Below are 24,693 nucleotides of genomic sequence, written 5' to 3'. Positions count from 1 at the left end.
TCTGCCACTTTATTGCCCACTCCACCAATCTAGGGGATTTTCACAGTAAACTCTAGGGGATTTTCACAGTAACTTCATTGCAGTGTTAATGTAAGTGTACTTGTGACACTAATAAAGATTATCTATCACATTATTATGAAGATTATAGCTATCCTCGACACTGTCCACCACTCGGCCAATCTTTGTGTAATCTGCAAATTTCCCAATCGTGCTCTCCATGTTCACGTCCAAATCCCTAATATATAACACAAACAGTAAGGGTTCCAACACCGAGCCCTGTGGAACACTTGAAACAACTTTCCAATTGCAAGGGCAGCCATTGACCATTACCCCTGTTTCCTGTTACTAAGCCAACTTTTTATCCAGTTCGCCACATTGCCCTGTATCCCACTGGGCTTTCACTTTCTTGACCAACCTGCCATGTGGGACTTTGTCAAACACCTTGCTAAAATTCATGTACACCACATCGACTGCACCACCTCCCTCAACTCTTCTGGTCTCTTCTTGTCACATTGCCACAGAAAGGGGCTGTGTGTTCATTCTTGTTGGAAGGCAGCAGAGATGTGGTTGATAACGAACCAACAAAAATAAAAAAACACTCAGATGTTAACTACTCTTTTCTGTAAAAAAACATTTTCCACTGGAATGTTACTGAGGGGGTGGAGTCGAGGGAAGGGGGGGGGGGCGACGAGGTGGTAAGTGAGAGATTGAGAATATGTTCTGGTTCTTCAATTAATGCTGCAATTTCCTTTTTAAAACATTATTCACAGTTAGTAAGCATGTGCAAAATTAAATGATAAAAGTTATCCTTTTTCTCCATCAGGTGCAGCTTTACTTTATTGCACATGGAGTTAATAGTTAATGAATTTCTACTGGCTCTCACTCTTTAGGAATGCAATTCCATGGAGCAAAACTGTTATTTTGTAAATTATTTACATCCATCCCCCACCCAAGCCCTAACCTAGTTTTCAGCAGCTGAGTATGGTCCTGTACAGTAGCTTGAAAATTACTGTGCTTCTAAACTGAAGGCAAGCAAAGCAATTTGACACAGAAACAGGTATCTGTGACTTATTTTGTTCCTTTTCCACTGTAAAATCAGGGTGAGTTGGGGTCCAACCGCCCAAGAGGCTCAGCACTTTTACCCAAATCAGAAGTTTGTGGGTTTAATATCCACCACAGAGATTGGAACATAATCTATGCTGACTCTACCACAGGACTGAGGAATTTGTAGTACTTTGGATGTCCTGAGGTCATGAATGCCACTGCAGAATAGCAGTACTTTTTTTTTAAAGCAGCAGGCAGTGCTAAAGTTCAACAAAGTAAATGACAAGACAAATGACTATGGGGTAATTAGGTGACACCAAGCACGTATTTTAAAAACCTGACGATATTAAGAGCAAGGGAAGTTGTCCCAGAGTTTGAGGCCCCAGAAAGAATGAGCTGTGCCTCAATTTAAAATCAATGAATTGGAAAATCCTGGAGACCAGATGGTGAACTATTAACCTCATGGTTACAAAAGAGGTCAGTTTTAAACAAAACAGAGATCGAAGAGGAGGTGTGTAAAAAAAAAATAGCAAATTCAAAACCGACAACTCTAGAGCAGGTTGGCAGGAGGCATGGGTCCCAAGTCCAAAAGACTTAGTTAAATCATCACCGTTTCATAGCAAATTTGCAGAGTGCTCAAATATACCATAGAGGAGGCACAGTATGCCCAAACTATAACCTAGAACAAGGGAATGCGGAGGCAATACTCTCCATCCCAATGCCACTGCCCGAATTACTTGCTTACATCAATTAATGGTCAACAAAAGCAGCTATTGCAGCCCCCAGTGACAGACACCGAAACAGGTCACCAGTTCAACACCGAACAGCTGATCACAGCAGTGGCTCACAGCTAGGATCACATATTACAATGAGGAGGTACTTGGACAAGGTACCAGGAAGCACTGGGGAAAAAATCCAAACACAATCGTATTTCCCGAATAAAGTATGCCATCTGACCACATCCACAACATTATATTGCCCAAGTTCTGGCATCCATTTACAGCCTCTACTATTACTTACACATTGTATGCCAACTATCACCTCAAGAAGAGAAAAACATGAAATACATTTGGAATCGAGGGAGTCTATTCAGCCTATTGTATCTGTGCTGGCTCTTTGCTCGAGAAATCTAAAATGAAACCTACCTTTGGTCCTATAGCTCCTCCATTTTGAAAATTTAATCAATTTTCATTTAAGATACAATGGATTTTTTTTTTTAAACCTCAACTACTCTTCGTAGCATGCCCCCGAACAACATGTACTCTTTACACTAACAGATCTATCTCCAATACAATGTATTTATTTCAGCAACCACACCACTGAAGCGAGGAGAAGGGCTCACAAATTCAGTGGCAAGTGCTGCTGCCTCACAGCGCCAGGGACCAGGGTTCAATTCCGACTGTCTGTGTGGAGTTTGCACTTTCGCCCCGTGTCTGCGTGACTTTTCTCAGGGTGCTCTGGTTTCCTCCCACAGTCCAAAGATGTGCAGGTTAGGTGGACTGGCTAAATTGCCTTAGTGCCCAAAAGGTTAGGTGGGGTGCACTTTTAGAGGATCGGTGCAGACTCGATGGGCTGAATGGCCTCCTTCTGTACTGTAGAGATTCTATGAAAATCAAATTCTTTAAGGAGCAGGATGGTTATCTGCTATTGGCAATTAGTGAGCCCATGTACATGTATCCTCTGATTTGCCATTGGCAATGTATGGTAAATTCACAGGTCTACGGCAATAATTACTGTAAGGTGTTAACAGCTCCTCATTATTACACCATATTGCAGGCTAGGATTCTCATAGGATTTAATTATTTGCACAAAAACACAAGCTAGTTTATTGACGCAACACATACAGTTGCACAAGGATCATTAGAAGATGTGGAAGGCTAAAGAACAAAATCATTGACTTTGGATCATTTTTACTCTTAACCTAAACACGAAGAATTCTGATAGGTAAGAATTACGGGTATAATAAAGAATGATTTTTTTCATAATAATCAATCTCTCAATTTGCTAGGCACTTCAAAAGGGCAGCCAAGAGTCAAACACGTTGGTGTGGGACTCCAGCCACACAGGCAAGGACCGTAGAATTATTTCCATAAAGGGCAATACTGAACCAGTTGGCTCTTTACAATAATCGATAAGCTTTTACTGACACCAATTATTTTAATATTGTTTGCACATTCAAATTAAGTCTCTCCACCGCCGACGTGTACAGCAGCAACTCCCCAAGGCTCCTTCAACAGCATCTTCTAAACTGGCGACCATACCATCTAGAAGGACAACAGATACCTAGGAACATCATCACCTGCAAGTTTTGATTTGCGTTCTTCGAATTACAAATCCAGCAACATAGCCATTACACTACAGTAATCTGCACAAACATAAATAGTGCAGTATTATGGCCCCAAAGGAGAAGTTGGCACTATCTCTGCTGATGGCTGAGCATCTCTCACACTCCCACAGGCAGCCAACCAAGTAGCCAGATTTGCTGCTGTATCGCAGCAAGACTACAATCCCTTTAAAAAGAACCAAACTTCTCTGCATGTTTCGGCTTGTTTGCAAGTTCTGTTCCAATTTCACCCATTAACACTAATATCTATTTATACATTAAAACAAGAACTGGACCACATTACAGTATTAACGGACTAGCTACCTCTTTTTCTATTCTTTCATAGACGTGGGCGTCTTTGGCTAGGCCAGCATTTCTATTGCCCATCCCCAATTGCCTTCAGAAGGTGGTAGCCTTCTTGAACCGTTGCAGACCATGTGGTGTAGATACACCCACAGTTCTGTTGGGGAGAGTTCCAGGATTTTTGACCTTGTGAAGGAATGGCAAAATATTTCAAAGTTAGGATGAGTGCCTTGCAGTGGAACTTGCAGGTGATGATGTTCCTAGGTATCTGTTGTCCTTCTAGGTGGTATGGTCGCCAGTTTAGAAGATGCTGTTGAAGGAGCCTTGGGGAGTTGCTGCTGTACACGTCGGCGGTGGAGAGACTTAACACCACCTTCAGGTGCCAATCAAGAGGGCTGCTTTATCTTGTATGATGTTGAGCTTCATGCACTTTTGGAGCTGTGCTCATTCAGGCAAGTGGAGCGTATTGCCGGTTCCCTCACCATCTGTCACAGATTCAATCTAGCAATCAGGACTCTGCTAGCTCACTCAGTGGTGGTACTACACAGTTACTCTTGATGATGGACATTGAAGTCTCCCAATGCAAAGTATATTCCATTCCAAAGCAAAATGGTGTTGGAGAATTGCGACTCTCTGCGAGCTCTCTCACACAGATGCTCTTCCTACATCTCGTTATAACCATACTAACCTCTTAAAACTTAATTCTAGCACTAACACTATCTCTAATCTTTCTCCTTTTGTGTTCTCTTGCAGGTTTGAAGATCCTCAGACTCCCGTGGACTGGCCCAGATCAACCGACCAGACAGGACTCCTCCAACGACCCGACTCTGGCCTCGACCTGGAAGTGGATGAGGCCCGACCTGGAATCCGACCCAGACCTCGTGTAGGACCTGACCCGGCCCTTGGTAGTGCCTGACCCGGCTTGAGAAACAATGCCAGCCCGCGGATCGCCCGATTCAGCCGCCAGCCAGGCCCCCGACCACAAGACCCGGAGAGGCCCGCCCAGGCCCCGGCTTACCGGAGGATAGAAGGAAGAAGAATCTAACCGCCCGCAGGGGACATGAAATATCAGTGACCATTGGCTTCCATAAAAACAAATTAGGGTTAGGGTTAGGAAGGAAGGATGCCCGGCAACACCTACTCCAAGGCCCGATTCCCAGGAGCGTCCAACCAGACCGCCAATGCTGAAAACGAACACGGAACTCGGCCTAACCTGACCCAAGAAGCCCCTGCCTGCAACTCAAACCCGGACTACAGACTCCCTAGAAACGACGGAGTACCCGAACGCACGGAAAGGTACACCCCTACCCGCAGATTCCCGGGGCCCAACATGCCCCCTCCCGCTCGGGCAACCCTAAAATCGCAGCCAGCACCCAGGACCCTGACAGATCAGATCCCGGGACCATTTAGAAACAGCCGCCGACGGAGGGAAATGCGGCGGTCTGCAGGGAAGACTGACACAATGCAATTTCAAGTCTCCTCTCCCCAACCTACTCCTGGCAAATGTCCATCATGGCCGGTGATTTCAAACAGGCCAACCTCAAAGGGTACTGCCAAAATTCCATCAACACATCTGTCCCACCAGGGGCGACAACACTCTCGACCACTGCTACACAAAAATGAAAGGCCCCTACCAATCCGTCCTCCGAATGCACTTCAGAAAATCGGAACATAAGACGGTGATCCTTCTCCTGGCAAACAAGCAGAAACATACGCAGGAGAATCCGGCTAAGAAGGTCATGCAGTGCTGGTCCGAGGCAACAGAAGAGCTTCTATGTGACTGCTTGTAGTCAGTGGACTAGTCCATATTTAAGAACTCAGCGACCAACCTGCGTTTGCCCTATGTTTTTTTACATGTATGGAATGATCTGTCTGGATGCAGAACAACTTTTCACCGTTGCTCGGTACACAAACAAATCCAATCCAATCCAATCTCCATCTACCCTCAGTGGTACGTGGTAATCAGAAGGAGATTTCCTTAGCCATGTTTGACCTGTCGCGGGTCAAACTTTGTGGGGTCCAGAGTAGATGTTGAGGATTTTCAGCACTACGCTCCACTGACTCTATACCACTGTGATACCACCTCTTGCGAATCTTCCCGGTCGGTGGGACAGGACATAACCAAGGATGGTGGTGTCTTGGATATGATCTGCAAGGAATGGTTCTGTGAGTATGACTATATCAGGTTGTCGCTTGACAATTCTTTACAACAGCACTCCCAATTTTGACACAAGCCCTCAGATGTTAGCAAGGAGGACTTTTCAGGTCGACCATGTGGATCAGAAAGCTCAGCTCAAATTTCTAATATTTCTGACATTTTGTGGAAATAAAAACAGGATCATTAAAAATAACAGTATACCTGTCCGTCAGTAAACTGGCTGTATTGTTGTTGCTGCTGTTGTTGCTGTCCCTGCTGAACCTCCGCCTGTCCTACCTATAATACATGGGAAAAGCATTTACCAAAATGGAATACAAACAACAGTAGAACCAATATTTCTGCTTCCATTTTTATTTTAGTTTTAAGTTCCCCAGATTACATATTATCCTGTCGCGGAACAGTGACCCAACTCCCTACCCAGCAGTCCACCCTTATACCAAAGATGTACATTGCTATCTAATCTTCCCTCTGTGGAAAAATGCCCAGCAAAACACACCTAATCATTTGAGGCACAGGTAGTCATTTGTAAACTGAAGGTTTCCTAGACGACGAAGGGTCACAGTTACTTGCTGTTAATGGAGTTTCTACTCTTTGTCATTGTAAGTAGGGAGGGAAATCTTTTAAAAAGGTTTCTGTCCAACAGTAGAGCAGCTGCTGCATTGCTTACACTAATCTGACAGTCATGTGTGCCCATCTGAACCGAACACGGACAACAGGCACCGACTGCAAATTGACTACTCAGAACTTCTCTGGTTCAGTCTCTGCAGACGGTGGTCAACTTTGCTCTTTAATCATTACATTTAGTATGTAGCCATTCACTGGAGAAACCACATTATTGTAGAACGAGAGTGACTGAAACACAAGACACAAATCTACAGGATGATGAATGGCCTTTTTGAGTAGCCTGGCAAAAGGTAAACCTCCCTACAATAAAACAAAGCTGCAAGGCTGACCTCTTGACACAAGCCAACAGCTTCTAGGTGTGAAAAATAACATTCTCTCTTTAACCTCAGCCCTCAAAACTCCTTTAAATGACACACAAAATAAAGGGTTGGCAATGAAAGCTGGACAAAGAATCTGGTCTACGAAATGTGCAGAGGCCCTTAATTAGTGAGGTTTTCTATATATCAATTTCTGAACTTTTGCTCCCCGCGGTTGTGTAATTGGAAAAAAATGATTGGGTACTTTTGCTTTACGCATGTTAATGGTCAGCCCAATGAATTAACTGATTTAAATGAAATGAAATGAAAGGAAATGAAAATTGCTTATTGTCACAAGTAGGCTTCAAATGAAGTTACTGTGAAAAGCCTCTAGTCGCCACATTTCGGCGCCTGATCGGAGAGCCTGGTACGGGAATTGAACCGTGCTGCTGGCCATCAATTGTCCAGCCCAGGTTGACTCAGTAGACGATAAAGTACCTGCCTACCTGCTGTGGATTTCCTGGGGCGAGGGCCTGGATTTGTCCTTGTACCACTTGTGTTCCAGATACAGGTTGAGCCAGACGAATATACTGCAGTTGTCCAGCATTCAACTGCACCTACGGATCACAACAGAAAGAAAGAACCTCATTTCAGGCCATTTTAAAATCTTCTCCAGCACCTTCGAAGCTAAACATATGCAACCCTAACATGTTAATTTTTTACACCTCGCTAAATACACAAACACTCCTCTGTTTCAAATAAAGATCATTAGGGTCGAAACAATGTGCATTCAAACATTAGTAGATATTATATCACCTTCATCAAGTTTGTCACCAAGTCTGGCTATATCCTCCACGAACAGGTACATTTAATGTGCCTTCTCCTTCCCCAACTGTCCTGAAGGCAATGACTGTTTGCCCTCATAACAGTAACCCATTATAAGTATAAGAGTTGTGAGATGTTTGAAAGAAGTCTTCTCAAAGTAGTCTTTTTAAACAAGGATCCAATTTCATGGGTACCAGCCTCCCCGTTATCTTATCCATTTATATGTGCAAGTTTGGACAGAGAATGTCAATAGACTATTGAACCTTGGGAGAGGATCTACAAACCTGACCCCATATGATCAGACTTCAAACCAAAGATGCATTCCAAAAGGGATTACTGGAGGACGATCCAGCACAGAATTCCCAGCAGATTTTATAGTTTACTATAGTTATAGTTTATAGATCAATTTTACAAGGTTTACTATTGCTCCAGGTGAAACCTCAGCCAACTCAACACAGGGAATGAACGTGGGACTTCACGTTGACCAGCCCCACCGTGGAGAGCATTTCAAGCCAATCAGAACTGCTGGACTGTCCCCCATAATCGCCTCACGTGCACTGCCTGTATAGAATCCATCCCATTCTCCCAGTTACTCAAACTCAGCTGCCTTGAAGACCAACTTCCTCCTTTTACTTTTAAAAAAAAGTAATTAATTTTTCCAATAAAGGGGCAATTTAGTGTGGCCAGTCCACCTACCTTGCACATCTTTGGGTTGTGGGGATGAGACTCTCACAGACACAGGGACAATGTGTAACCTCCACACGGACGGTGACTCGGGGCTGGGGTCGAACCCATGTCTTCGGTACCGTGAGGTAGCAGTGCTAACCATTGCGACACCCCGATCTCCGTTTACTTAGCCAGTAAATCCTAATTTCAGTTGTCAACTGGGCCTTTAATCAGATCGATCCCACCACCTTGACTTGTCTGTTGGATTGTGTTCTTGTTTCCTTTGGGGGAGGGTTAGGAGAAAAATTCTCTTGTCGAGAGGCCTGTGACTCAGGCCGGGTTGACTTCTCGGTTGTTTGGGTTGTCAATATAATCCTGCAGAGGCTGTCAGCTGGTGAACTCCAGTGCAGATCTGTTCTACTGGAGGATACTGTGGTCAGTGTGCACCAGATAGGAGTGTGGACGAATGGACCGACTCAAAACCTGGCCAGGCCTGGTCTCGAGCACAGACAGACTCCTCTAGTGAGAGTGTATGATAACAGTTGTATGACAGGGCACTGTGCACCTACTAGTGCCCTCTTTTCCACACCTTTTCTATCTCTGTCACTTTGTGACCGAAATCCATGTGGGAGATTTAGGAGCCAAGTGCATAATCTCCCCCCCCGTTAAGAGTGTTTTTTTGTGGCCTTGTCTACGGATGGCACAAGTAATAAAATTGGAAATCATGACTTCAATAGCTTTGAAGATACCCGGGCACCAGACTGAATTGTGAGCCCGAGTCCTGCACTTGATGATACCCAAGTGCCCCAGTGTAGCTGTTGGAGCATGTGTAGCCTGAGGACCCTGGGAATGACATTCATGATACTGTGCAAAGTACTCCTTCAAAATACAGATTTTGAAACAGATCCAGCCTGTCCAGTAACAGTACACCCCGTATCTGTGCACTCTCATCATCAACTTTCTGGACCACTCAAATTTCTTCTAGAATCTAGGTCATCTCCAGAAGGCACTTAGTAGACAAGTTTTGCGCAGGCTTTTCCAAGAATGTGGGACAAATCCTCAGCTGTCATCTGTGCTTACCGCGGATGTATTCTGTAGTGGCATCAAACCTCATGAGCCGTAATCAAAATGGGGAATTCAAGTCCCAAACTTTTTGCAAGCCCATGTGAATACCAAGGCCTCTTTTTAAATGAGAGCATTCCATTGCTCTGTTTCTGTCAGTGCTCTAAAGGCATAGGATACAAGTCTGTGAGAGCCATCTCACTGTATGTTGAACAATACTGAGTATGTTGAACAATACTGAGTATGTTGAACAATACTGAGTATGTTGAACAATACTGAGTATGTTGAACAATACTGAGTATGTTGAACAATACTGAGTATGTTGAACAATACTGAGCCATCAGCCACAACTATAGTTTGGGTTGTAATGGGCCAGTGTTTGTGTGGACATGAGCATGCCTTTGATTATGTCAAACATTTTCTGTTGATGTTTGTTCCAATACCAGGCCACGTTTAGCTTCAATATGTGCAAGACTGGGCAGGAAATTTCTCAGCTGATTAACTATGCTCCTAAATCACCAAAATTTGGTAACATTAAGGGCCGGTGAGAAATTCTTCTTGGCTGCAGTTTTCTGACCATCTGTTTGAAAGTCAGACATGAGAACAATATGGCCCAAGATGTTGATAGTGAATTTAGAGAACTTTCATTTATGATTAAGTGCAAAGCCTGCGGCCACTTTGGAGAATATCATCCATATGGCAGATAACCTTCCAAAACACCAGTCATGGTACATTGAATGAACTTGGGTGCTGATAAGTACAGTTAACAATTTTGAAGCCATGTTTAATTAGCAGCTGCCAAAAGTCACTACTGACATCTGGTTTAGTGAAAATTGAGCTCCTGGAGAGTTTCACCACCTTAGGGTAGACCTCTCTCTTTACGGAAGTGAGCTGTTATGCTTGGGTACAGGCACAATGCTGGAGTAGCAAGAAATCAGTTGCATTACTGTTGATATCATTCCCTGGTGTGGCATGGAGTCAATAATTTGCCTCATCTTGTTCGAGAGGATGGGGGAACTGTTCCCGAGGTAAATAAACACACCATCTTGGCATTTGGCTTTAAATTAATGCAGAAAGTCTTTGAAGCTTCCCCAGATTACTAAATCATTTTGGAAATTCCTCTTGAATTGATCCGGCTTGACCTGGTTGATCAGCACTTCTACCTTGTAAAGAAGTTGCAAATTTGAGCAGGTTCTTCGGTTCAATGAGGGATGACAGAATTTCTGTTATCTCTCTTTCCTCATCAAAGCGTTTACTCTTGCACCTTTGGACAGTGCAGTTGAGTTGCAGATGGTTGGGGAAACTTGAACTTCATTCAATTGATTGATTGGTCGAGATCTTCCATGTGGTCAAAGTGGGGTAGAAGGAGGGCTTTTTCTCATGATTGTCCATTACTTCAATTTCACGGTCTCAGTTCTCCATTGGCACTTTTCCTTCCGATTTGTTGCTTCAGTCATTCCCTAGTTACTGTACTCTAGATGGTGTTCACTTTCCCGTCTCTGGCAGTTTTGTTGGGATCCTTGTGATTCAGTTAGTTGTGCTACCACCCCGAAATATCATCAGAAAAGGTAGTAGGGTGTGTTTAACAGACTACTGGAAACAAGGCATCCAGGAAGTTCTCGACTATATTAACTATATTATAAGGTCGTTAATGATGCAGCCGAAGATGGTTGGGTCTAGGACACTACCCGGAGGAACTCCTGCAGTGATGCATGAGATGACTGACCTCCAACAACCACAACCATCTTCCTTCGTGCTAGGTATTGCTCCAACCAGTAGAAGGTCCCCACCCCCCCACCGGTTAGGGTTCCTTGATGTCAAACGCTGCCTTGATGTCAAAGGCAGTCACTCCCACATATGGAGTTCAGTGCCTTTGTCTGTATTTGGACCGAGGCTGTAATGAAGTCAGGAGCCGAGTGGTCCTGTTGGAGCAATGAGCGGGTTATTGTCGTGTAAGTAGCACTTCACCAGTACCATCTCTCATTGTTAGGTAGGTCTGGTGTTGCTCCTGACATGCCCTCCTCAAAAAACAGGGATGATCCCCAGGCTGGATGGTAATGTTAAGAGTGACGGATATGCCAGGCCATGGGGTTATGGGTTGTATTGAATACAATTGTGCTGCTGCCCTACAGTGCCTCATGGATGTCAGTTTTCAGTTTGCTAGATTTATTTTAAATATATCCCATTTAGTACAAGGGTAGTGCCACAAAACACAATGGAGAGTATCCTCAATGTGAAGGTGAGACTTTGTCTCTCTCTCTTCCCTTCCCCCCCTGCATGGACAGATACATTTGTGACAGGTAGATTGGTGGGGACGAAGTCACGTAGGTTTCTCCACCATCTGTTGCAGGTCCAGTTTGGCAGATATGTTCGTCTGGACTTGGCCAACTCAGTCAGTAATAGTACTACCAAGCCTTAGTCATGGGCACTGACGTGGCCCCTCACCGGAGAACATTCTCACCCCTTGAAACCCTCAGTTGCTTCTACCAATTGGTGTTTCATATGGAGGAGTACTGATTCATTAACTAAGGGGACTGGGAGGTTTGGTGCTAATGAGCAGGAGGTCTCCCTGCCATGTTCGAGTTGATGGGGTCTGGAGTTAAATGTGTCAAATGACTGCCAGGGAAACTCCCTGCTGACTGTATACCACTGTGCCACCACCTCTGCTCTCTCTCCTGGTGGTTGGATAGGACATATCCAGGGATTGTGATGGTGGTGTCAGTGAGTCAGGTTCTCTCAATTTGGAACCAGCCTCCAGATATTAGTAAGAAGGTCTTTGCATTGTTGACAGGGCTGAGCTTGCCATGGTCATTCCTGGTGCCTAAATTGATGCAGGGTTGCCCACCTGGTTTCATTCATTTTAAACTTTGTAGCAGATTGTTACAAGTCGTTTGCTAGGCCATTTCAGAGAGCATTGAAGAATCATTCACGTTGCTGTGGGTCTGGGGTCACATGTTGGCCAGACCAGGCAAGGCCGGCAGATTTCCTTCCCTAATGGAGTTTACTGAACCAGTTTGGTTTTTATGACATCGCTGCTAGTTTCATGGTTACCATGACTGGGACAAGTGATTCCAATGAGTACATACCGGTATTTGCTGTATCTCGCCAGTGTTGGTGATGATCTGCTGCATGACCTGCATAGTCTGTCCTGAATTGGTCTGAGTCTGCTGTGTTTGGTTCTGAGCTGAGACAATCTGCACCTGTTGTCCATCTCCAACCTGCATCGTCACTGGGGCACTCTGCAACAAGACAGCATGGGACAAGCTTAATCTCATGCTGCTTCCAGAATAAAGTAAAGGCAAGCATTACTGTTTTATTTACAATTAAATTCTATTGGATAAGTTCAGGTTATGTTGTATCTACAGGTGTCTTGATGTAGCTGCCATCACAAAATCAACCAAAATTAGCAGTCACTTGGGAAAATGGTGGGTTAATTAAGGAAAGCCAGCATGGATTTGTTAAGTATTATTCATGTTTAACTTATTTATTTGGACTTTTTGATGAGACAGCGGAGAGAGCTGCTGAGAATAATGCTGTTGATGTGAAGTACATGGAATTCCAAAAGGCATTTGATAAAAGTGCCACACATCAGAGGTGTGAGTAAAGTTAGAGCCCATGGAATAAAAGAGATAATGGATACACAAGGCTGAGTGACAGGAAACGGAGTCATGGTTAATGGACTTTTTTTGGATGGAGGAAGGTTTATAGTAGAGTTCCAGGGATTGGTGTTATGACTCCTGCTCTTTGTGATATATATTGGCCTAGGCATTGGTGTACAGGGCACAATTTCAAAATTTGCAGACAATATAAAACTTGGAAACATTGTGAACTGCAAGGACTACAGTGCAGTACATCAAAAGGTCATAGACAGGTTGGTGTAATGGACAGAAATGGCAGGTGGTATTTAGTGCAGAGAAATGTGAAGTGATTTATTTTAGTAGGAAGAATGCAGAGGGGCAATAAAAAATGAAGGGACAAATTCTGAAGAGAGTGCAGCAGCAGAGGGATCAAGGGGTAATACGTGCAAAGGTCACAGAAGGCGGCAGGGCAAGTTGACCACTGCAGCTGACAAGAGGTTATACCCCATTATTTTTGAAAATACTTTCCAGCTCTCTAATTTGAAATTAGACAAAACAAACTATTTTAAAGTGCAAGGCCACCTTTCCAGGTGAAGGAATAAACAGGATATTCTCAGGGGAGTTTGAAGAGAGGGACATTTCCTGTAAATCAACGATCCATTGAAACTATCTAAGGGACACATTAAAATGCAAAGTGCTGGATAGTGAAACAATGGTTGCCACAGACTGGGCAGCACATTGGCACAGTGGTTAGCACTGCTGCCTCACAGCACCTGCGACCCGGGTTCCATTCCAGCCTGAGTGACTATCTCTGGAGTTTGTTTATTCTCCCAGTGTCTGTGGGTTTCCTCCGGGTGCTCCGATTATAATAATCTTTATTATTGTCACAAGTAAGCTTACATTAACACTGCAAAGAAGTTAGTGAAAATCCCCCAGTTGCCACATTCCGGCGCCTGTTCGGGTACACCGAGGGAAAATTCAGAATGTCCAAATTACCTGACAAGCACATCTTTGGGACTTGTGGGAGGAAACTGGAGCACCCAGAGGAAACCCATGCAGACATGGGGAGAACATGTTTTCCACCCACAAAGATGTGCAGGTTAGGGGGGTTGGCCATGCTAAATTGCCCCTTAAGTGTCCAAAGATGAGCAGGTTAGGTGGGGTTACGGGGATAGGACGGGGGAGTCGGGAATGGACCTAGGCAGGTGTTCTTCCAGAGGGTTTGTGCAGACTTGACAGGCTGAATGGCCTCCTTCATGATGCATATAATAAGGGAATATCGGTGATCATGGGTGATTTTAATCTTCACATAGATTGGGCAAATCAAATTAGCCACAATGCCATAGAGGAGGAATTCCTGGCGTGTATACGGGATGGTTTTCTAGGCCAATATGTGGAGGAACCAACTAGAGAGCAGGCCATCTTGTACTGGGTACTGTGTAATGAGAAGGGAATCATTGCCAATCTGACTGTACGAGACACCTTGGGGATGAGCGACCACAACATAGAATTTACAGTGCAGAAGGAGGCTATTCGGCCCATCGAGTCTGCACCGGCTCTTGGAAAGAGCACCCTACCCCTACCAAGGTCAACACCTCCACCCTATCCCCATAACCCAGTAACTCCACCCAACAGTAAGGGCAATTTTGGGCACTAAGGGCAATTTATCATGGCCAATCCACCTAACTTGCACATCTTTGGACTGTGGGAGGAAACCGGAGCACCCAGAGGAAACCCACGCAGACACGGGGAGGATGTGCAGACTCCGCACAGACAGTGACCCAAGCCGGAATCGAACCTGGGACCCTGGAGCTGTGAAGCGATTGTGCTATCCACAATGCTACCGTGCTGCCTTAAGAATGTTTTATCAAGACGGAGAGTGAAGTAGTTGATAGATTGGGGAGAGTTAATTAAAGGGATGACAGTGGATAGACAATGGCAAACATTCAAGGAACGCAAGGAGGAACTACAGCAACTGTTCATTCCTGTCTGGCACAAAACCAAAAGTGGGTAAGAGGGCCAATCCATGGCTTACAAAGGAAATTAGAAACAGTATCCGATACAAGGAAGACACATACAGATTGGCCAAGAAAAATAATAGTTCTGAGGTTTGGGAGCAGTTTAGAATTCAGCAAAGAAGGACGAAGAGATTGATTAAGATGGGGAAAGTAAAGTATGAAAGAAAGCTTGCAGGGAACATAAAGACTGACACTAAGAGTTTCCGCAGATATATGAAGAGAAAGAGATTGGTAAAGAGAAATGTAGGCCCCCTACAGACAGAAACAGGGGAATGCATAATCAGGGACAAAGAAATGGCTGAGCAATTGAATATATAATTTGGTTCTGTCTTCACAAATGAGGACACAAATCAGATCCCAGAAATGTTGGAGAATGAAAGATTTAGAGAGAGGGAAGAACTGAGAGAGATCAACATGAGTAGAGAAATGGGATTGAAGGCAGATAAATCCCCAGGGCCTGAGAATCTGCATCTCAGAGTGCTTAAGGAGTTGGCTCTGGAAATAATGGGTGCATTGGTGGTCATCTTCCGGGATTCTATGCACTCTGGAACTGTCTCTGCAGATTGGAGGGTAGCTCACGTCACTCCGATATTCAAAAAGGGAGGTAGAGTGAAAGCAGGGAATTATAGACCAGTAAGCCTAACATCGGTAGTGGGGAAACTGCTTGAATCCATTATCAAGGACTTTATAACAGAACATTTAGAAAGGTGGCAGGATCAGACAGAGTTAGCATGGATTTATGAAGGGAAAATTATGCTTGACAAATCTGTTGGAATTCTTTGAAGAGGTAACCAGTACAGTCGACAAGGGGGAGCCAGTTGATGTGGTATATTTGGACTTTCAGAAGGTATTTGACAAAGTCCCGCAAAATTAAAGCGCTTGGGATTGGGGAAATATATTGAGGTGGATAGAAAACTGTTTGGCAGAAAGAAAACAGAGTAGGGACTAAGGGGTCCTTTTCAAATTGGCAGGCAGTAACCAGTGGGATACCACAGGGATCGGTGCTGGGACCCCATCTATTCACAATATATATTAATGATTGATGAGGGAACAAAATGTAACATCTCAAAGTTTGCAGATGATACCAAATTAGGTGGGAGGGTGAATTGTGATGAGGATGCAGGGATGCTACAGCAAGATCTGGACAGGTTGGGCAAGTGGGCAAACCAATGGCAGATGCAGTATAATTTGGATAAGTGGGAGGTTATTCATTTTGGAAGCAAAAATAGGAAGGCAGATTACTACCTGAATGGTTGTAAATTGGGAGAGGAGTGTGTGCAGCGGGACCTGGGTGTCCTAATGCACCATTCACTGAAGGTAAGCATGCAGGTGCAGCAGGCGGTAAAGAAGGCTAATGGTATGTTGACCTTCATTGCAAGAGGTTTCGAATATGGAAGCAGGGATGCGTTGCTGCAATTGTACAGGGCCTTGGTGAAGCCACACTTGGGAGTATTGTGTGCAGTTTTGGTCTCCTTCTCTGAGGAAGGATGTTCTTGCTCTCGAGGGAGGTTTACCAGATTGATTCCAGGGATGGCGGGACTGTCAAATGATGAGAGATTGACTAGGTTGGAATTGTTCTCGATGGAGTTCAGAAGAATGAGGGAGGATCTCATAGAGTCTTATAAAATTCTAACAGGAGTAGACAGGGTAGATGCAGGGAAGAGGTTACCAATGATGGGTGTGTCCAGAACCAGGGGTCACAGCCTGAGGATTAATTTCAGACAGAGATAAGGAGACATTCCTTCATACAAAGATTGGTGAGCCTGTGGAATTCATTACCACAGGACGTAGTTGATGCTAAAACTTTGAATATAGCACTTGGGGAGAATGGGATCAAAAGCTATGGGGGAAAAGCAGGATTAGGCTATTGAGTTGGCTGATCAGACATGATCATGATGAATGGCGGAGCAGGCTCAAAGGGCGAAAATGCCTCCTCCTGCTCCTATCTTTTATGTATCTTGTGTGCTGTACGGATTCTATGACCCACCAAAACCCCATGGAAATACACAATGGATGAAGTATAAAATGTCAGGTTACAGCCACTGCAAAGAGATTGCAAGTGACACAGGTGGTCGAGAATATTTATGAAACAGTCTTAAAAGCTGCATTTTCTACATCTCTCTCTTTTGGAAAAATTGTGTCACTCAATTCAAGAATTTAACTATCAAGAAACCTACCAGCAAACAAAATAATTGCAACTTTTTCTTGACTGCAAGAAACTTCAGAGAGGCGTGAACACAGCCCACTCCACCACACGAACCTGCCTCCCATCCATTGACTCCATCGACACCTCCTGCTGCCTGGGGAACGCAGGCAGCATAATCAAAGACCCCTCCCACCCGGCGTACTCACTCTCCCAAACTTCTCCCATCGGACTGGAGATACAGAAGTCTGAGAACACACACGAACAGACTCAAAAACAGCTTCTTCCCCACGGTTACCAGACTCCTAAACGACCCGCTTATGGACGGACCTCATTAACACTACACCCCTGTATGCTTCACCTGATGCCGCTGTTATGTGTACCCTGTGCTGCCCCCATTATATATTTTCTTTCATGTACTTAATAATCTGTTGAGCTGCTCGCAGAAAAATACTTTTCACTGTACCTTGGTACATATGACAATAAACAAATCCAAGAAATCAGCGAACACAAATCAGCTGCAACATTTAACAACTTATGACTCAAGCAAAGGGCACTTAACTGTGTTATTTTAATTTTTTTTTATTGGATTCTAACTTCCCTTATTTTCAACATGTTTGTGAGAGTCTTCGGGCGGAATTCTCCGCTCCCCACGTGGCGTGGGAGAATCGTGGGAGGGCCTCCTGACAAGAGGGCCCCCCTGGCGCCCCCAGCGATCCCCCCCCCCCCCCCCCCCCCCCCCCGGCTCGGAAAAATCGCCGCTCGCCGTTTTTCACGGCGAACGACAATTCTCCGAGCCCGATGGGCCGAGCGGCCAGCCCTTCACGCCCGTTTCACCATGGCAGCAACCGCACCTGGTCGCTGCATTCGTGAAACAGGCGCCAGATGCCCGTTTGGGGCATCTAGGGGCCCGATTTGGACGGGAGCACCGCGACTGTGCTCGGGAGGGGCAGGCCCGCGATCGGTGCCCACCGATCGTCGGGCCAGCATCCAAAACGGACGCACTCTTTCCCCTCCGCCGCCCAGCAAGATCAAGCCGCCACGTCTTGCCGGGCGGCAGTGGAGAAAGACGGCACCGCGCATGCGCGGGTTCGTGCCGTCTGCGCGATGAAGTCATCCGCGCATTGGAACCGGCAACCCGCGCATGACTTCACATTCTCGGCGTGACGAGGTCACTGCCGAGAAAGACGGAGGCCCGCTCCTAGCCCCCCGGGTGGGGGCGGATTAGGTGCGGGGAGCAGGCTCCGAGGCCGTCATGAACCTCGGCCGAGTTCACGACGGCCGTCACGAATTCGGCCCCCTGCGGAGAATTCCGCCCTTCATGTTTTTATTTGTTTCTCTCTCTGGTTTAATGATCATTAAATTTTCTCTTACAACTGGTTTGATTGGCTCTGTATTACTCACTACAAAAATAATTAAATACATTCTGACCTGGAAAAATAGTGGGCAGGATGCTCTGACATGCTATGCCACATTTCTGCCTTACCACGCTGGCGGGATGCTCCGATACGCTGGCCGGTCAATGGGTTTCCTATTGTGGGGCAGCCTCACGTCGCCAGGAAACCCCTGGGTGCCGGCAAAACAGAGCATCCCGCCGGCGGAGAATCCCGCCCAGTGTCTTGAAAAAGAACCTTTGTTGTGACCAACGGAGGAGGCAAAACCCTTCTCAACCGTTATAACACAGTTAATAAAGCATACAGCAGCCTGGGTTTTAGTATTGGGGCATAGAGTACAGAAGCAAACAGTTATGTTAAACCTATATAAACATTTGGTTGGCCTTAACTTGCGCATTGTGTTCAGTTTAGGGCACTGCACGTTAGGAAGGATGTGAAGGCATTGAAGATAGAACAGGAAGATTCACGAGACTGGTTCCAGGGAAGTGGGTCCAGGGACGTAGTCGAGGCCAAAACATTGCATGTTTTCAAGAAGTAGTTAGATACAGAATTTAGGGCAAAAGGGGACCAAAGCAGGATTAGGCTATTGAGTTGGATGATCATTCATGATCAAAATGAATGGCAGAGCAGGCTCGAAGGACCAAATGGCCTTCTCCTACTCCTATTTTCTATGTTTCTACGAGGAACTTCAGTCATGTAGGTGGATTGGGACTCTTCTCCTTAAAAGAAGGTTGAGAGGAGATTTGGTCGAGGTGTTCAAAATCATGAGGCATCTGGACAGAGTAGATAGGGAAAAACTGTCCCCATTGGTGGAAAGATCAAGAACCAGAGGACACAGGTTTTAAGATCATTGGCAAAGGAAGCAATAATGACTGGAGGAAAAACATTTTGATGCAGTAAGTGGTTAGGACCTGGGTGCACTTCAGAGTGTGTTGGAGGCAGATTTAATCAAGTTATTGAAGGGGAAATTGGATTGTCGAAAAAGAAAAATGTGCAGGGCTACAGGGTGAAGCTCTAAGTGAATTGCTCCTTCAGAGAATCAGCACAGCCAAAATGGCCTTTCAATCTAGGATTCTGTGAACCAATAAGCAGGCACTTCAAACTGGAATAGTGGATCTGATCCTTCCCCCGATCCAAAGTAAATATATGTAATCACATAAGCGTTAAAAAGGGGGAAACACTTTCCAGTAATGGGAAGGTCAGTAATCAGAGGGCACAGGTTTAAGATAATTGGCAAAAGATCCTGAGATTGGATGAAGATAAATCTTTTTATGCAAAGAATTATGATCTGGAATGTGATGCCTGAAAGAGTGGTGAAGCAATTTCAACAGTAATTTTTAAAATAATTGGATAAATACCTGAAAAAAGGGGAAGAAATCGCACATCTATGGAGAGAGAGCATGCAAGTAGCATTCATTGGATAGTTCTTTCAAACAGCCAGCCCAGATAGATTGAATATTCTTCTATGCTGCATAATTCAAATGGCTGTGAAACTCTGATTTGGGTCATGATACGAAGTCAGGGGAGTAGGGTGCCGGTATTTTCTTTTAAGAATACAATGCAATGTTCTATCTGCAGAGACTGGGAATTTGATCACGTAATTTAGTTTAAGCAGACCAATTAGAAGCTTCACTGAGTCAGGTTATTTATAGGGAGATTCTAATTTATCTGCTAACTGCCATCATCTTCTGATGGAAAATTCTTCAGATTGTAAAATAATTCAACTGCATTAAAACATGAGTATTTTAAATATAGTATTGCACACACACCAAAAAAATGGTGTTGTTGTCCTTTGTTTTTGCATGTAAACCACTGTGCAAATAGTTTTGACATTAGGTACGTTTACATTTGGCACTGATGAACAATAGTTTGTACCACATACATCTCTACCCTCAATTCATGGTCTCAGGTGACCCTAGCACTAAGATCAAACCTGTAACTACCACTGTAGTGTTTCCACTGATATACATCTCACAATGCACACTTCCAGTGAGGGACACACTTTGGAAGAATAAGTAGTATTTCCCAAGTGAATGTAAAATGAAGAATTTTATGGAACCATTGTTATACTTTACTTAATTGATAACATAGACATAGAATTTACAGTGCAGAAGGAGGCCATTCGGCCCATCGAGTCTGCACCGGCTCTTGGAAAGAGCACCCTACCCAAGGTCAACATCTCCACCCTATCCCCATAACCCAGTAACCCCACCCAACAGTAAGGGCAATTTTGGACACTCAAGGCAATTTATCATGGCCAATCCACCTAACCTGCACATCTTTGGACTGTGGGAGGAAACCGGAGCACCCGGAGGAAACCCACGCACACACGGGGAGGATGTGCAGACTCCGCACAGACAGTGACCCAAGCCAGAATCGAACCTGGGTTACACACGAGTATATGATTTGAACTGGATAATTGTTAATCTGCCATGGCAGAACAGTCAATCTAGAGAACACATATTTTGGCTTTTAAAAGATCCTGTGTAGAGCCCACCTTTTTTTTTCCAGAACAAATTACGGACCATACCCATTTAGCACCTTTTAATGTTATAAAACCTCTGAAGTAATTTCACAGGAGCATCATCAATCAAAATTAGGACAGATAAGCCTGGTCTAAAGTAGGTTTTTAAGGAACAAGTTAAAGGATGAAAGAGAGGTGTCAGGGCGTCCAGGAAGGGAATTCTAGAAATTAGGTTACATGTATTATCATCCATCCTGCTTTACATCAAAGCAACTAGAACATAACAGAACAAGCTAAGAGAGAAAATGCTATTTTTTCACTGGGAGACATATTACCGTAATGGATGATGCTGTACTCTGAGATTGTGCGACCTGCACTTGCTGCAGCTGCTGGACAGTAGTTCCTTGTACTACCTGTGAATGAAATAGGTCAAACCATTGGCTTCTCTGCAGCTAAAAGAACTTTATTACATAAAGGTTCGCAAATATAACCAGTAATCGACGGCACAATATTTTATTCCTTATACAGCAGGTGACAAGATTGCTCTCTCATGGTCTACAGGCCATGATTTGGGTTCATTATTTTCGTGACAGTTTAGGGCTATTATAGATTTTCACAGGCATGACATAGGAATGGGATTGATCCAAAATAAATCCATACAAACGAGCTTCATATGAAAATATAAAATGAACTGAATTCTATAAAATAAAATTAATCCAATTCTGACCAAAGCTTCTGGCTGACATGGGAAAGCAGCAATGCTTTGTCACATGCGTTCTCCCAGTGTCTGCATGGGTTTCCTCCGGGTGCTCCGGTTTCCTCCCACTGTCCAAAGATGTGCAGGTTAGGTGGATTGGACATGATAAATTGCCCTTAAGTGTCCAAAAAGGTTGGGTGTGGTTACTGGGTTATGGGGCTACAGGGGTAGGGTGGAGGTGTGGGCTTAAATGGGGTGCTCTTTCCAAGGGCTGGTGTAGACTTGATGGGCCGAATGGCCTCCTCCTGCACTGTAAATTCTGTGTCACAAAAGTCTCAACTGCATAATAAAGTAGTCAAAACTGGCAAAGCAAGTTGCTTCAGCGATCAGCAAAAGCAGAGCCAGCTACACTTGCAGAGGGGAACCTGATAGAACCATAATTGCTGGCCCGATGAACCGCAGTTTCAATTAGATTTTTCCATGTGCCAATGTTCTCCCTTTTACAACTCTCCTGTAGTGGAAGGATTCCACATGACGGTGGCTCTCAGGAGACCCCACTCAAACAGGTCATTGCGCTCCAGCAGACCTCGGACTGTGCATAGCATGGTCGCCCTGTGAACCAACAGGAATGCTGCCATTTGGAATTTCTAAAAGTCCAGCAAAGTACAGACAGTTTACAGCAGTCATATGTTGAGGATGCAACTAAATCCAAAATACTTTACAAAGAGTTTTGGATTAGCTCAGAAGTTCACCAATGAGCCATCCTTTCTCACTGCAACCACACATGGGGTTCAAGGGCTTTGGTCCCAAACAGCTGGGTAAAGTAACTCAAACCCCAACAAATATTGCTAATGGTCAGAAGGAACTCTTGGGGAACAGAACCTAGAGAATAATTTGACTCCCAAGTGAGATGTTTTCTTTAATAAAACTTTATGCAGTTCTTTAGATCAGGAGGGCTCCCTACCTGTCCCTGTTGTGGTTGACCGATAATGATCTGACTTGGCTGAATGGTTGTGCTTCCGGAGCCCTGTTGTCCCTGTTGCTGCCCCTGTACCTGCACAGTTGTGGGCTGCTGGGCCAAAGTGAAGTAGTACTGCACCTGTTCGGAGCTTGGAACTGTCTGGCGCACTTCTTCCTGTTGTTCAAAAGCAAAACAAAGTCCATCCACCTTAGGTCAGGTAGCACAAGGTTTGCTATTCCACTCTTGATTAAAGGTGATGCCATAACAGGGTAATACACATTACACTCAGCCAGGATGTATAAAATTAGCAGATGCTCAGGCTGCACAAGGTATACAGCACAGTATTTACAATTGGCACATCAAAATTAATCTATACCAGTACTGCTCTCACCTTGACGAGTATCCACTTCACACAGCATGCTCACATAGCCAACATAATACAGAATTAGCAGTTAACCAGTTCTTTCATATTCTTAAACAGAAACTTCCGCTTACTGATTGCACCAATTTGGTAGTTGCTATGTGCGTGAGGCTCCCATGCAGTATGGAAAAGATTTCACTTTCACACTGGGACAGCGACCAGTTCAGAGAAATCGTAACTTATCTTTTCTGTATACTTCCCGGCTGTCTTCAGTGTCCTATTTCCATGTTTAACAGTTGTTTGCGAGCAGCTGTGTGTCCCCCCAATTGTGACAGCACATAGTTTATTCCCGCTGTATTACAGCAGGTTGGGATGGGGGATGGTGGGGGGTGGGGGAGATGGCCCCTTTCGCTGCAGGATGCCATATTACTCCATATTTACTATCCTAGTCTTACACTTCACTGGGATTTTAAAACACAGTATGCAGCAGTTACATAAACTCACCAATGATAGAACCTCTTGCAACATGTTTATTGGGTGACTTACTAGGATGTATTCCCCTCTAATAACAGTTTGGGCAAGAATCTGGCTTCATTCCCAAGTTTGTTAAATCTCATTTTTTGCAGAAACTGGTCGCCATAATTGGCTTCAATACCTTTCGGCTTGGGGGCGAGGGTAGAGGGGCAAGAAGAGTCAGTAAAAAAAGGCTGCCAGGGTCCCCGATCACTATACAATATTCCCTGACGAAAAGGGCATTCCAGGTGAAAGTGGAGAGAACAAGATTGGTTCAAATTGCGATAGTGGAAACAATGGCTTCCGCAGGTATGAGTTTGGCGCAACCTCAACCACATTTGTTACAATCCTCTGCGTGCGTCTTGCTGACTTGTTGCTGCTCAGTCTGTGTCAGAATGAGCAAACATCCCTCTCCCAGCTCAGTCAGACCACAGCTGAGAGTGTAGGATGTTTACACACACTAGAGCACAGTGTTGGGACTGCGATTCCTCTGTATTGACAATAGATCTTCAAACACCAGAGTGAGAAAAGGTTACAAAATAAGAAGGAAATGTCGGACTGGAATCCCTTCCAGCTGGACGTTTATTAAATATAAAACCTTGTAGCTTCATGAACATAAACACTGCAAACCAACAGGCCAAACTGTATTGCAAGGGATTAATCTTCAAAACATGTTGACACCGAAACCAAGTTGATACTATGTAAAGACACTGGGACATTACCATCACAAAGGCAAAACGATGGCCAAATAAATTGGGAGACCATCAGAGCTGATGGCACGAGACAACAGTTATTACACAAACAAATGCCAACACAGCGAAAGAGAAATGGACTTTATCAAATACTTATCAACCTGGGAGCCAGAGACATCACACTTCAACAGGGTCAATTATTGTAGATGTGGAAACAACATCGTGATAAACGGTTTGTCTGGACAAAGACAGGAACCAAGCTAAAAGAGATTAAAAGGTGCTTGAGCACAGACCAGCCAAACAGATGTCTCCAGGAAATATGCTTTGATATTTTTGATAAAGTTTTGTAATAAAAAGGCCAAGGCAGTAGTCTTGCACTGCAGTCACCAAGGTGAAATCTGGAAGGGTTAACTTGATTCACAGACTTGCAGCTCCAAGTGCAAGGACCAACTGTGTGGGGATTGTAATTATCAGCCAGATCAGAGGGAAATGGGGGCTGTGGTTTAAGGATAGCAGCTGAATCCTGAGGGGATTCGAGTTGAGGTTTGGACAGAAACGTGGGGTTTTGCCT

At 44.6% G+C, this 24,693-nt stretch overlaps 1 protein-coding gene across 3 annotated transcripts in view; it reads right to left on the bottom strand.

Moving 5' to 3' along the window:
- nfyc (nuclear transcription factor Y, gamma) overlaps positions 1-24,693 on the bottom strand; it is a 111,330-nt gene that overhangs the window by 9,213 nt on the left and 77,424 nt on the right. For all 3 annotated transcript variants that reach the window (XM_038802097.1, XM_038802106.1, XM_038802086.1), the window contains 5 exons: positions 22,560-22,730; positions 21,234-21,311; positions 12,388-12,540; positions 7,255-7,365; positions 6,030-6,104 (listed from right to left, as the gene is read on the bottom strand). In XM_038802097.1, coding sequence (XP_038658025.1) covers positions 6,030-6,104; positions 7,255-7,365; positions 12,388-12,540; positions 21,234-21,311; positions 22,560-22,730 — 588 coding nt within the window. The remainder of the gene's footprint in view (positions 1-6,029; positions 6,105-7,254; positions 7,366-12,387; positions 12,541-21,233; positions 21,312-22,559; positions 22,731-24,693) is intronic.

This window comes from Scyliorhinus canicula, chromosome 1 (assembly GCF_902713615.1).
Source record: "Scyliorhinus canicula chromosome 1, sScyCan1.1, whole genome shotgun sequence".
NCBI classification, from domain to species: domain Eukaryota; kingdom Metazoa; phylum Chordata; class Chondrichthyes; order Carcharhiniformes; family Scyliorhinidae; genus Scyliorhinus; species Scyliorhinus canicula.
Note: the sequence above shows the minus strand (reverse complement) of the source record. Positions and strands in the feature narration are given on the sequence as shown.